The 13,981-nt window shown below is 53.6% G+C and overlaps 2 protein-coding genes across 2 annotated transcripts; both read left to right on the plus strand.

The window, feature by feature from the left end:
- Positions 1-245: 245 nt before the first annotated feature.
- Positions 246-6,592, plus strand: LRP88_06848 (peptidase family C50-domain-containing protein; the record flags this gene model as incomplete). The annotated part of the gene is made up of 2 exons (XM_083243385.1): positions 246-3,388; positions 3,436-6,592. The coding sequence occupies 2 exons, from the start codon at positions 246-248 to the stop codon at positions 6,590-6,592; spliced, it is 6,300 nt and encodes a 2,099-aa protein (XP_083100609.1).
- A 4,051-nt stretch (positions 6,593-10,643) lies between these two features.
- On the plus strand, positions 10,644-13,922 carry LRP88_06849 (transcription factor domain-containing protein; the record flags this gene model as incomplete). Its single annotated transcript, XM_083243386.1, has 2 exons — positions 10,644-11,710; positions 11,762-13,922. The coding sequence occupies 2 exons, from the start codon at positions 10,644-10,646 to the stop codon at positions 13,920-13,922; spliced, it is 3,228 nt and encodes a 1,075-aa protein (XP_083100610.1).
- Positions 13,923-13,981: the final 59 nt, after the last annotated feature.

Genomic DNA, 13,981 nt, shown 5'->3' on the forward strand with positions numbered 1-13,981 from the left:
CTTCCAAGAACTTCCTCGAAAAGTCGTCGGCACGGGCCACCCAATTCCGGGGTCCGACCGTTGCCCCAGACAACCACCGGTGTTTAACCCTGTTCTAGCAGTAAACCTAGCACTAACTAAACATGAACCATCCCGGCCTCATGCAGTCTTCCGTCCACTGTTTTATGTCCATATTGTAACTCCATTTGAATAGGAGCTTTTGGGTTTGACGACGGTATGGTTACGAACTTACTCACATAATCTACATGGCTTCTCCTCAAGCAAAGGCCGACGCGGCCAAGGCAGCTCTTGCATCGACTGCGACTTGCACAACAGCTACAGTTGTGACGCTCAAAGAATTGCTGCTTCCTGATACCGAAACCTCATCTACTACCTCCCAAACGAACTCTCGAACTACTTCCCGAGCGGCGGCGCACTCCAAGGCGAAGAAGACCACGGCGGCGCGAACAAAGTCCAGCGAGGAGCAACTCTCAGCCAAAGATCGTGCTGCTCTTGCGACCAATGTTATTAACATTGCGATCAAATCCCTTACCGAAGCTGCAAAGCCCGCACCACCGTCGACACCGAGTAAACGACAGCCCTCTCATGGCGATCTACGAAAGGCTGCGGCGCCACGAACGTTGCGCAGATCTTTATCCGCGCCCCTATCACCACTACATCCGAGAACCTTGAATCGAGTCGCTACCTCACCGAACATATCCTCGAAAGCAGCATGTCAACCAACAGCTCAGTCAACAGGATGTCTGGCAACTGTTGAGTGTGCGCGAGTCGCCTTTGCCTGTCTTCGATCGATCATGGGTCCCATCCAGCCGACGCAAACTGACTTTCAACTCGAGAATGGCATGTCGGCATTCATTGGCAAACTTCTTGGTCTTGGAATTCAGGATCAAGCTCTTAAGGAGTTGAGGATACTGAAGCGAAGACTAGACACATCGAGCAACAAGACAGCCAAGTCAGCATCAGCTGAAGGACAAACAGCCTCCCAAGTCATTGCCGAATTGCTCGACTATGATGGAATTGTGCCCGATCACCTTCTCCCAGTTGTCACAGGATGCCAGGTTCAGGTTCTCCGCTGGATCTCTCATTCTAAGAAGCCAGCCCAGATTGAAGCAGCACTCCCCTTCCTCGAGGAAACTCACTCTTCATCCCCGATCAAGTTGTTTGAAAGGATGGGAACGCAAAACGAAAAGGAGACACAAAAGGCGGCTCGCCAGCTTGCATCGCTATCACAAACTCTTCTATCACTGGCACCCAGCGTTTCCAGCAAAGAGGACCAGGTCGCGACAGAACCAAGACTCAGTCCCACGCCAATCTCAGCTTTCAAGCTCCAAGTCCTTTGTTTCAAGTCTCAGTTACGGTGGTGGAAAATGGCTGGCCATAAGGGGAATGTTGATGACGAGGTTCTTTCACCGTTTGTTCGTTGTGTTCGGGCCTTGACACGACGACACACATCCACAACCGGACCAATCTATGAGACAATTGCTACCTCATTCAATGATCTCTTGGAACTCATTGAGGGCCAAGAGTCAAAGGCCACGACCTCATCCAACTCACCTCTGGCATCGATGTATCAGCTCCTAGGAATCGCAGCCCAAACCGACCGACATTATGATTCAGCCTGCGAATGGTTTCAACTTCTCAAAGACATGCTTGATCCTGAACATGAATCAGCAACTCGCATATTCTCGATATCAGCTCGTCTTCTCGCGGCATCGTTGAAACAAGCCAACTACGATTCACAGACGGAGCAGCTCATTCATGAGGTTGTTGAAGGCCTGGATGGTAGCTTGACTGGCAACATCACCGAGCTCAACGACTTGTTAGAGAGCTTGTCACTTGCCAGACGTGCGGCTGTTGGACTTCTCGTGAGCAAAACCAACGAGCCCAAGACGGGGAACCCAGCATTGGAGTCTATTTTGGGGCCTCTAAAGACATTCATCATGCGATTTCCTCGATTCAGTCGCCGCTGGCTTGGCTCTATTCCTGGAAAAGAGGCGACCGCCAAGATTCTCCTGCAATTCGATCAGCGGCGTCAAGTGCTGATGCAGACCATCAACCAGATCCTTGACGGTGCGCTAATGGTGCTCAACGGTGATATTCAATCTGGCTCGACAACTTGGAAATCCATGGACGAAGTGCTATGGGATTGCAACAAGCTTGTAGAATCTATCCTCGACCCGACTATCTCAGTTGCACGAACGGAACAGCTCAACACTTACTTTATCAAGATCTCCAGCCTCTACTTCGCCAGATACAACCAGCTACGGAAAGATGTCGGCAAGTCTAAGCAAATCAACAAAGAGGTTCTCCAGTCTCTTAGCCGTTCTATCGAGATGATCCAGGATCGGCCCATGGCTCAGCAAGAAAAGGCCCAGATATCGACAAAACTAGAGCTCTTTGCAGATCTATGCAAGTCGGCCAACCGCAGCAGTGATGCTATTCGCACTCTGAGGTCCATCTGCACCAACATGATCGAGGAGGGTGCCTTGGTCAAGGTGACAGCTGCACTTGGCTCTCAACCGCCGAGCCTCGCATGGAACGCTGATGAAAAGGCCGAAACCTTGTCTCGCACACTGCGATCCATTGCCAAACTTGATCACTCGTGGAACGATTGGGCCTTCTTCCTGCCAGAGGGCGAGCGCGCTGCTGTGTTGGAGCACTTGATGCAAATCGTTGGAGAAGCGGGTGCTCATGGACAGCCTCTCAAGCTCCACGATGCTTCAGTTCAAGCCCTTTTGCGAATCTATACACTTGACCGTTTCCCTATTCGAAGACTCCGAGTGCTCCTTCAACTGCTCTTCCAGAATATCGGAGAGGAAAACGACATGGAGATCAGAAACATGGTTGATGAAGTAGCGCAGTTGCTGGATGGCAAGACGCTCGGTGAAGACGCCGCCTTGACCCGATATATCCCACACCTTCAAGCCTATCAGAAGTCGGCCTTGGCCTTGGCCGTGACTGATGAGAAGTTTCCCGTCTCTGTTATGGCTGAGGCTATCTCTTGCTGGAAATCTATGACTGAAACCTGCAGTTCAAGGGCTGACCTTTACGAGCGCATCGATAACCCCGACGGTCTTGTTGCTCACCTCCAGTCGTCCAGCCAGTTTGCCAGTCTCCGAGGCGAGAACAGCCTTCATCTTGCCATCCTCGAACTATCGACACCTCTCTCTAAGATCCTGGCAGAGCCGACATATAACAACGTAATCCTTAATCACACTCTTCTGGCGTCTCAGCATCTCAACATTGGCCACTTCTCTGAGGCGAAGAAGACTCTTGAAGCAACCAAGCAGCTTCTCGATCAAGCAGAGGGGGCATCTCGTGGTCTCGTTGCAGGGTTTCACCTCACCCAGGCCGAGTATTATTCTGGTATCGGTAGCATTGATGAAGCGTAAGTGAGGCTAGCAAGTATTACAACCAAATCTAACCAGTTTATAGTAACTCCTCCCTGGCGGCTGCCAAGGCCATCTATGATGGGTCAATCACGTCTTGGGCTCTGTCAAAGTCTCAAGTCAACATGTCCCTCGCCCTCAGCTCATTCCTCGACTCCGTCTTGGCATTGAAGCAAGGCAGAGTTCAAGAAGCTCTCACTTGTATCAAGTCCAGTGTTCGGATTCTCTCGCACGACTGGTCCAAGATTGAGACGTCTTCATCCAGAGCCACCAGCCCAAGTGATCTCAACGCTTCAATCGCCAGCATTGATAGTGTCAAGGCAGGCTCCAAGCTCGGCCAGGTCATCGGTCCCCGGTTCTGGGCCCTCGCCTTTCCTCTTCTGCGCGGTCTTTTGCACATTTCTTCAGTATATGCTCATCTCGGCATGCTCCAGGAGACCATCTACTACGCAGAATCGGCTCAAAAGATCGCCGAGAGCACAGGTTCGCCCATGTACCGAGCGCAGGTGCTTGCTTGGACAGGGTCCATCTATCATCGTGCCGGGAAACTCACCAAGGCAATCGATTTTGGTAACGAGGCTTTTGATGAGCTACCTCAGGATATCTGTGCCTCTCGAGTTGAAGTTGCATGTCAACTAAGTGATCTATATCGAGATATGGGGGATGAGACCAAGGCGCGAGAACTGCTTCAGCTAGCGGAGGAAACCGCTCAGCGCCTAGGGGATCATGGAAAGGTGTTAAAGATTCAAAACGAGACCAAGAAGGCTGCAGCATCAACGACTCGAACACGAGCTGCCGCTGCAACACGGACAACAAGAGCTACGACGAGAACGACAAGAGCCAAGGCTGCTGCAACTCCCGCTCCACGAACTCGAAAGCGGGAGCCCGCTGTCAAGGCTCAACCATCTTCGACAGCTGAGGTGTTGAAGCTTCCCAATGATGTGTACCAGGCATCTCTCATGGCTTCCGTCATTCTGTCAAGGGCCCTAGGTTTCATCAACCAGAAGGACTGGACATCAGCGTTGTCAACCTTGGAATCTGCCAAGGAGCTTCCCAAGCTCTTTGGCACCCTCTCCCAAGAACAAGTGGTGACAGCCATCTCTCTCATCGGTCACAGTATGGAGCAGATGATCCATGATCCAGTCTTCTCTGTCATCCAGGACTCAACCATCTCCTTCCCGGCTATTGCGTCCTCGGACAAGAGTGCCTCTGGGAGACTATCTCTAAGCCAGACACCTCCTCGTAAGGGCCGTACCGCGACAGCAGCCACGGACCGAAAGGGGTCCAAGGAGCGTGGTGTGCCCGCGTTTGCGGATGCGTTGAGGCAAGCTCAGGAGCTTCTTCTGGAGGCTCATGCTTCCACGTTGTCGACTGCTAACAGCACCATGGTCCATCGAATCTCGGCCCTGCTGCAAAACACAGTCATTCTTCTCTCAGCTACCTCCACAACGCAGTCCAAGGTCACTGCCGGATCTGGGTTTGCCACTTTCTCGGTTGACTTGGCTCGCAATGTTACCTGGAAGCGCGAGCAAAGCACTCTCCAAACGAAAGAAGCAACCCAGGCTCGGGGTCACTCGACTGATCTTGGCTCTTCCAGACGGGCCAGCCTCGGTCTCACAACGGAGATTGCCAAGTTCCAGAAGAACTACATCGAGTTGGTGCCTCACAACTGGAGTGTGATTTCGGTTTCTCTCAGCGATAACCATCATGATCTATGCATCACCAAGTTCCAGGCAGGCCACAGCCCCTTCATCCTTCGGCTGCCTCTTGAGCGAGCCAACTCACGAGATGCGGACTCTGAGGTTTTCAACTTTGAACACGGTAGAGATGAGATGATGGAGATTATTCGGCTTGCCAACGAGACAAGTCACTCTGCCAGCCGTGACTTCAGCGCCAAGGGAGCCAAGTCTGCTTGGTGGGCCGAACGAGAGGCTCTGGATGAACGACTGGGGGACCTCCTGAGCACCATTGAAACGACCTGGTTGGGCGGCTTCAAGGGAATCTTTTCGCAACACGAGCGACGACCTGACCTCCTTGCACGCTTCCAGAAAAGCTTTCAGCAGATCCTCGACGCCAGTCTGCCCTCTCGAAACCGAGTGCGAGGAAAGAAGGCAACCAAGACATCCAAGGTCTCTCTGGATCCTCGTATTCTTGACTTGTTTATTGGTCTGGGCGATCCCTCGGATCCTGACAGCGACTTTGACGAGGCGCTTAATGACTTGCTCTACTTTGTCGTGGATATTCTTCAATTCCATGGAGAACGCAACGCCTATGATGAAATCGACTTTGATGCCATGGTGGTGGAGACATATGATGCTCTGCGCGGATACTACAACGCTGCTAAGACGGGCTCAGAGAGGGCAGATGATGCCCACACGGTTCTGGTACTGGACAAGGCTCTTCATGCTTTCCCCTGGGAGTCAATGCCATGCATGGAAGGTCTTGCAGTCTCCCGTGTCCCTTCTCTAGCCTGCTTGAGACAGCTTATTTTGGAGTCACAGCCATCAAACAGGGGAGACGACGTGGATGAAGACATGCCCGAGGGACACTATGTCTCGGCGGAGCGAGGCACCTACATCCTGAACCCATCGACCGATCTCGTCAATACGCAGTCCACCTTCCAGCCATCTCTCGAGGCATTCTCAACTTGGAAGGGTATCGTCAACCGTGCCCCTCAGGAGGGCGAGTTTGAACAGGCTCTGTCAAATTCGGAGATTCTACTCTACTTTGGTCATGGAAGCGGTGCCCAATATGTCCGAGCCAGGACTATCCGTCGTTTGGAGAAGTGCAAGCCAGCTACATTCTTAATGGGTTGCAGTTCAGCTTCACTGACGGAAGCTGGCGAGTTTGAGTGCTATGGCCCAGTGTGGAACTACATGATGGCAGGCTGCCCTGCCGTTGTGGGCACGCTCTGGGATGTGACAGACAGAGACATTGATCGGTTCGCCGGTCGATCATTCGAAGAGTGGGGACTGTTCCCTAAGGGCACGTTCAAGGAGTCTAAGCGGTCCAAGGGCAAAGCCAAGGCCTTGAGCGAGGAGGTCATTGACGACGCGGAGGGAGACGAGCAGGTGACGCGGAACGTGTCACTGGCGGAGGCGGTTGCGCGGTCCAGAGGGGCGTGCAAGTTCAAGTACTTGAACGCTGCGGCGGTGGTACTGTACGGAATCCCGGTGTACATCAAGCACAAAGGGGCCGAGTGAATATAGGGGTTGAGTTGTATACAATGGTCTGGGGGTTTAGCGTGGTTCAGCATTGTATAGATGATGGAGGTCGGTGCATTCATTGTATGGCATATTGGAGCATAGCAGGGCGTTTGGATAAAGAAGACACTGTTTTGGTCTCTCATGACCTGGGTTGAATACATGTTTCTTTTGATGTTGTATGCTTGAACCAAGCGGCACGTTCCGAGATTGCATGGTGTCGTTCCTTGTCTCGGAGCTTGGAGGCTCAACTAAGGCACGATGAACATGTTTCAGTTTTAGAGTTGCTGACAGGTTGTGTCTGTCTCGGGGCTGAGACGTGAAAGTGATGCCGCATCAAAACTTGCATGGTGGAGGGTTATGGATAGGGGCTGAGGGGGAGCCATCTGCCCAAGGCCCAATTGCATCCATAGGCTCAAAATACGTCGAAGGTGTCAGTAAGCAGGCATAGATAGCGACTCAATATTCAAAATGAAGCTGTCTTGATAGATGCTGGACTATTGGCTGACCATGATCTGAGATGCATGTTTGAGGCATCTGCCTTTTTTTGCCTCCTGTTACCTCTGCAACGGCCACTCCAAAAACAGAGTCTGCCGGACACAGACGTTCCAGTAGCGCTGGTGAGAAGTCAATCGCAGTCCACATTGTGAAACGGGCTTCCCCCCTCAAGGCAGGGTTTCATGGATGTAACGAGCGATCGGACGAGGATCGAAACGGACCGAGGGCGCTGAAGGTTGTGTAATTACAAATTGGGCCTGGAATGCTGTGATTTGAAATACTAGCCCGTGATACCTTCCAGAAGGGAGCAGGTTGTCTCTGTCTCAGGGACGGACGGGACGCGAGCGAGACAGTAGAGGTTCGTTTGCAATGTCTGTCTAGCCAGGGGGGTGGGCAGGTATGAAACATCGCGTATTTTCTCTCCCATGAACTGGACTACGTAATTACTAGTTGGATCTGGGAAACTCGAGGCCATGCTCAATGAGGATAGGGTAGACGGGGGCGCCTCATGAACCACGGGGCGGACGAACACGATGGTGCAATCTCATCAATACTCGAGAGCGCATGACCATGGCCAGAGCTCATCACCGCATTAACGAGGCTCGCGTAAGCCCGTGAGAAGCAGCCCTATCTCGCGCCCGAGTGAAGAAGGTTTGAACTAGTCATGTAGCATTCTGGCTGGGCTCTTTTTAATTATACCGAGAGTGCCGTGCCGTAGGGCTTGACGTCTGGATCCTCACTACGCCTCCTACGACACGCGTTTCTTTCCCCCCCTCTACTGCGGTTGCTTGCTACGCGTCGTGGCATCCTTTCTCTTGGCCTCTATTTTGATCGAGTGTGCTGCGCAAACACGCAGACCGGGTTGCGTTGCAGCGTGACCCTTGTGGGCAAACGAGCAAGATATTACAGACAGTAACAGAGGACTTGGGTGCATCCGACTGCGCTGTAACGCTGTAGTTGACTCGCTCGCAAGGGGTAAATGACATCCCCTCCCCGCGCGAGGTTCTAGACTCGATCGTCGGCCAGATTTCTCAGGTTGCCTGAACCAACAGCTCGACGATCGCGGGCCTCCTTCAAGGCGCCCATCACATCGTCACCAGCCCTAGGAGGCTGCTGTAGCTAGCATGTAGGAAAAGTGATCCAGGTTAGTTACGAGGAAGGGAACTTTTGCCTGGACCGGGGATCCATGCCCGGAAGTTTTGTCGTCCTTGCGTTTATGTTTCGAGACCAGCATCCATGCATTTTGGTCGACAGCCTGACTTGTTCCTGGTGGGTGGTTCATCTAAGACGAAGCGTCTCTTTGACTGTATGAGCCAGATTGGAGCCAGCTCTTGATTCGTCGTCGACGTTTCTGAAGCCCAGTCAGGGCCAGTGTAGTATCAGACTTGTATATCCCGGCATAGGCACTCACGGCTTCGGGACTTGCCGTGTATGCATGGGTTTCAGAGCCGTACATAGTATACCCCTGGTTGTGCAAGAGGCGCCTCCTTCCGTCCCGTCTTGGTCGATTGGCGTCTGCAGATGTGAGTGAGCGGATCACGTATGCAGTCGACGACGGCCGGTCCGTTGAATACATAGCCTCGGATGACTGATTCTTTTTCTATATATATATAACTTGAGTTTTATAACTTACCTGTCAGTTAATTAGTTTCCTGTAACTAAGGAGTACAGATGAGATGAGGTTGGCTCAAAACGCTGCCGAGGCAAGGGGTGGAATAAACTTCATCAACGGGCGCGAAGACAGCAAAACGTGACATCGTGGCCGCGTCCTAGCAGAATCGGCACTGATTGATTGATTACAGTAGCCTCGTCCTCCATTTTTTTTTATTAATACTTTTCCTTCCGACGCAGAGCCTAGTGCGAGATCTAGCTGAGGCGGCGTACATGGGTGATGGGGCCTTGCTTTTTCCATTGAGTGTGTGTGTGTCTCCCCCTGCCAGGGATATGTGGTTGCAAGGACCCTTGACTTGCGTTATCTTGCCGCCGTGTCTCAGTGGAGGAAACTTTTTTGCAAGATTGACACCTGCGAAGGACCAGGGAGTGTTGAGATTGGATGGTGAGCTGTGGTAGTTGTTGAAGAATGTGTTGACGGATGAGACATGGGAAGCTTGAATGTACCATCAGAGGTCTCAGGTAGAAAGAGAGAACAAGAGGCAACTTCACATCTTGACAAATTGCACTTTAAAACAATAATTGAAATACTTTGCATCATGCATTCGAGGCTTCAGAGACCTGCAAGGTTCCCAATGCATCCATCCATTGGCACTGTTGTCGATCAATTCGTAGTGCCTAGTGCCGTGCCCCCCAGTCCCCAGTCCCGGCGCGATGCGTGAGTGATGTGCGATGTCGGGGCCGACACGGAGGTGCCTTCCTCGGTTGGAGTTCTTGCCCGTTGTTTGCGGCTTCCAAGGCGAGGAAGGAGCTGGACGTTGATATTCGTTTATATTCCAGATATCTTTATTTCAACTTCATCTTTACAATCCAATGCCATGCATGAATCATCCATCACCACAATTCAATGCCCAAGATTGTCACTCTGTCACCCAACGATGGACGCATCAACAGGACATCCCACCCTTTGGGCACCAGTTCGTGCTAATCACGTTCACACTACACTGCACCCGCAAAGTTAGGTACTCTAGTACCTACCGGCTCAAACACACTCCAGACCAGCCAGACCGGACCAGACCAGACCAGCGCACGTCACCCCTAGGGGACCCGACCGAGGTCTACTCTTACTCTTACACCCATCCACATCCCATCCCATGGGCCACCCGCCTCCACCGCGCCCGTCGTCGTTGGCTCCACCACCTCCTTGTCTCCCCCCCGACTGCAGAGGGAAAAAGGCCTTCACTTCGACGCTCAGCGACGCCAAAACGACTGCAGGCGTTTCTCTACCCCACAGTCGCACGCCGGGGCCGTGCGCGACAACCTATCGTGATCGCTGCTTTTGATTTCTCTCGGCCATGTCTCCACCCATCCGGGCCTTAAACCCCCAGCTTCCAGGACTCAATCTCTTCCACCCCAGGAGCCTGGTCGACAACTCTCCTCCGGTTTTCCCTCCTCCATCTTTCAGACAACGACCTCGCTTCTGCTGCCCGCGCAATCGCCTCCAATTCTCCTCGCCGAAACCTCGCCTGGCACCCCGAATCGATTCCCATTGCCCGGCTTCGACCTCTCGCTGATCCAAACTCTCTTCTGCTCGCTCGTCCTCTGCGCCAGCAGGGGCGCAGCCTGTCGCCGCCCCAGCTCCAGTGCGGGGAGCCGCTGAGTACATACCCGTCGCTTCCCCATAAGCTCCCCGGACGACCTCAGGTCACGTCAACGCTCTGCGCCGCACCCGTCCAAACCGCACGATAGCTGTGTCTGCAACCTCCTTATGAAGGCACTGCGCAACCAGAGCGTCCTCTCCTCGACTCGCTTCCCCGCCACCTCCCGCCCCGTTCTGTTGCTGCTGCTCCCTCCTCCGCCACTCCCGATCTTGCTCTATTAAAACCGGACACTAGCACCGGATATTCGGCCTCTTGAGGCCCGCGTCGCCGTCGGCAGAGAAATGTCATCCGGCCGCGGCGTTTCGGACTCTCATCATGCTCAGCAGCCCTTCGATGCCGGTTCACAGCTCTATCGCGACGCCTCTGACTTACACCCCGTCCCGTCACCCTCTCACGCCGCCTTGATGGACGCCTCGCGCTTCGACGACTTTGCATTTGCTTATCAAGGCCTTCCCGACCAGCCCTCCCTCGTTCCCTTGGCAGACCACGCAAACACCTCCCAGTCGCCAACTGCGTTCCCGCAGCACCAGTCCATGTCTACCATTCCACCAAATGGGCTGCCATTCGGCGCCATCCCCGCGGCCCACCGGAGCCAGAGCATGGAGGGATCCGACGCTGCACCGGATAGGACATCACCTGTATCCAACGCTCTCGACGACTCAGTTACCGATGAGTTCGGATTGGCTTCTCGGAACCGCGCAGACGGCACAGATCTTGGTGGTAAACCTAAGGAGGATAAGGCCGATGCTGCGCCTGCATGGAGCGAACTCAAGACCAAGGCGGGCAAGGAGCGTAAACGCCTCCCGCTCGCCTGCATCGCATGCCGCCGCAAGAAGATTCGCTGCTCGGGAGAGAAACCCGCCTGCAAGCATTGTCTGCGTTCGCGCATCCCGTGTGTCTACAAGGTCACAACTCGAAAGGCTGCGCCGCGAACAGACTACATGGCCATGCTGGACAAGCGACTAAAGCGTATGGAAGAGCGCATCATCAAGGTCATCCCAAAATCAGAGCAAGAAGCAACCGCGTCTGTTACTCGTGCCGTCGTCAAACCTGCAATTCCAGGGACCCTTCCTTCAGCCAAATCCACCAAAAAGCGTGGTGCCGAGGAAGCATTCGGTCCCGATCTGGAGGCGTGGGCAAAGGCACCTTCAAAGTCAAAGATTGCAGGCGATGACAGACCTAGCACTTTGCAAGTTCAGGAGAACGAAGAGACCAAGCTGCAACATGAAGGTTCTGACGCACTCCCCTCCAAGGAAATCCAGGAGCATCTAGCAGAGGTCTTCTTCGACAACATCTATGGACAGTCTTATCATCTCCTTCACAAACCGAGCTATATGAGAAAACTCAAGTGCGTATTGATAGATATGACTTGAGCTTGGGTCCATCTAACTGTTCTTAGAAACGGCACATTGCCTCCTGTCCTGGTTCTTTCTGTCTGCGCCATCGCTGCTCGCTTCACCTCCAACCCACAGATCAGCTCGTCAGGGCCCGAGTTCCTACGCGGTGAGGAGTGGGCATCACACGCGCGAGACATTTGTACCAGACGATATGAGTGGCCAAATCTCACCATATTGACATGCCTGCTTATTCTAGGTCTGCACGAATTCGGAACTTGCCAAGGAGGCCGTAGCTGGGCTCTCGGTGGACAGGCCATCCGCATGGCCTTCGCGCTCCAGCTGCACAAGGACTTGGAATATGACCCTGCAGGCCGCAATGGGCAGAAGACGCAGCTCAGCTTCATCGACCGAGAGATTCGACGACGCATCATGTGGGCCTGCTTCCTCATGGACCGCTTCAATTCATCAGGCACAGACCGGCCTACGTTCATTCGGGAAGAGACAATTCAGATCCCGTTGCCGGTGAAAGAAAAGTACTTCCAGTTCGACATGCCGGCACCTACCGAGATGCTAGATGGTCGGGTACTTGAGCCTGTATCGCCAGACGACGGACAGCTTGCCGATACTCGAGAAAACATGGGAGTGCCCGCCTATCTGATCCGAGCCATTGCCTTGTGGGGAAGAATCATCACCTACCTCAGCCAAGGGGGTAAGGAGGCAGACCCTCATCCTATGTGGGATAAGGAATCACAATACGCAAAGCTCCTGGGTGACGTGCAAGGTCTCGAGGCTGGTTTGCCCGCATCGCTCAAGTACTCCCCTGAGAACCTGGAAGTTCAGAAGACGGAGAATACAGCAAGCCAGTTCCTGTTCATGCATGTTTGCTTGCAGCACAACATTCTGTTTATGAGCCGAGCAGCTATGCCATCGAGGATGCAGCAAGGGGCGCACGACGACTTCTTCTCTGAGGCAAGCAAGAGAACATTCGGTGCTGCCAACCGGATATCCGATATTTTCCGGGAAGCAGAACAGTCGCGATGTTTTGTCTCGGCCCCGTTCGCTGGATACTGTGCTTTCTCTTCAACCACAGTCCACATTCTCGGCATCATCTCTCGTAACCCTTCCATGCAGCCAACAGCTGAAGCCAATCTAACCACGAATGTCAAATATCTTCACAGGATGAAGAAGTACTGGGGCATGTTCCACTGGATGGTCGAGGACGTCCGTACTCAGTACCGAAACGCCCTAGATGCGACGAGAGCTGGCACAACGGCCCAGGAACGTGCTGCACAATCATCCTTCCTCCAGTACGGAGACTGGTTCAACCGCTACCCGCACGGTCTTTCCGATGCCGAGTTTATGGATCCTGCTACTCACAAGAGGAAAGACAACGGAGCTGATGGGGTGCTCGAGGCCAAGCCTGAGTTGCAGTCTGTGGAAGAGTATTTCTCTACTCTTCCAACGCCGCAGAGCAACGAAAACAAAGACAATCCCCGCGGTGCAGCTGCCAAGCGAAAGCCTGGTTCAAAGAAGCAAACTGGTGCCCCTGGTCAGGCGGGCCAGCAGCTTGATTCGATGCAAAGCGCAGACGCTGAGGTTGCTTCAGGGGTTGGAGCTCAACAGCAGCGCAGATTCTCGGATGTCATGGCCATGCAAACGAGCGGTCCATCCAGTTTCAGTCCTCTCACTGTGCCGAATTCGCAAAATCCAGCCTTCAGCAATGCCATGTCACCGATGAGCCCAGCCAACATGGCGTCTTTTGCGCACCACTCGCACATGCCAACGTTCTTCCCTCCCGAACTCCTCACTATGAACTTCGGGCAGGGTAATGGCGCTATCAACCCTCTCGACCGACAGCTCGTCTTTGGAGGGTATTCGATGGATACTTCGGCCGGCTTGACGAGCGGACAGGATATGATGGGTATCGACTGGGACACCCTCGCTGCAGGTGCTCAGCCTGATGGAGGCGTACAGAGTCGACGATCGAGTGTCAAGACTGGCATGAACGGGCAAGCACCAGGCCTTGTTGATGGAGCAGGTGTCATGGGCGGAGCGGAAGCATCTTCGGCGTGGTTTATGCCATTCAACATGGAGCCGCCTGAGATGGGGCGAGACTCTGGCTTCAACATGGGTGGCGGTGATCCGTTTGCAGGAATGTTCAGTGGAGGTAGCGGCTTGGCGACGCCGAATCCCTTGAGTGGGCTACAGCAACAGGGTCCCTAGGAGGGGCTGCCAGAGTGTTTGGCCCAGGTATCGGGGTATTCCCGGAGGTCTTCGCGGCT

The sequence above is a fragment of the Fusarium phalaenopsidis genome, assembly GCF_050370095.1.
Source record: "Fusarium phalaenopsidis strain FUZ10S chromosome Unknown contig_32298, whole genome shotgun sequence".
Classification (NCBI taxonomy): domain Eukaryota; kingdom Fungi; phylum Ascomycota; class Sordariomycetes; order Hypocreales; family Nectriaceae; genus Fusarium; species Fusarium phalaenopsidis.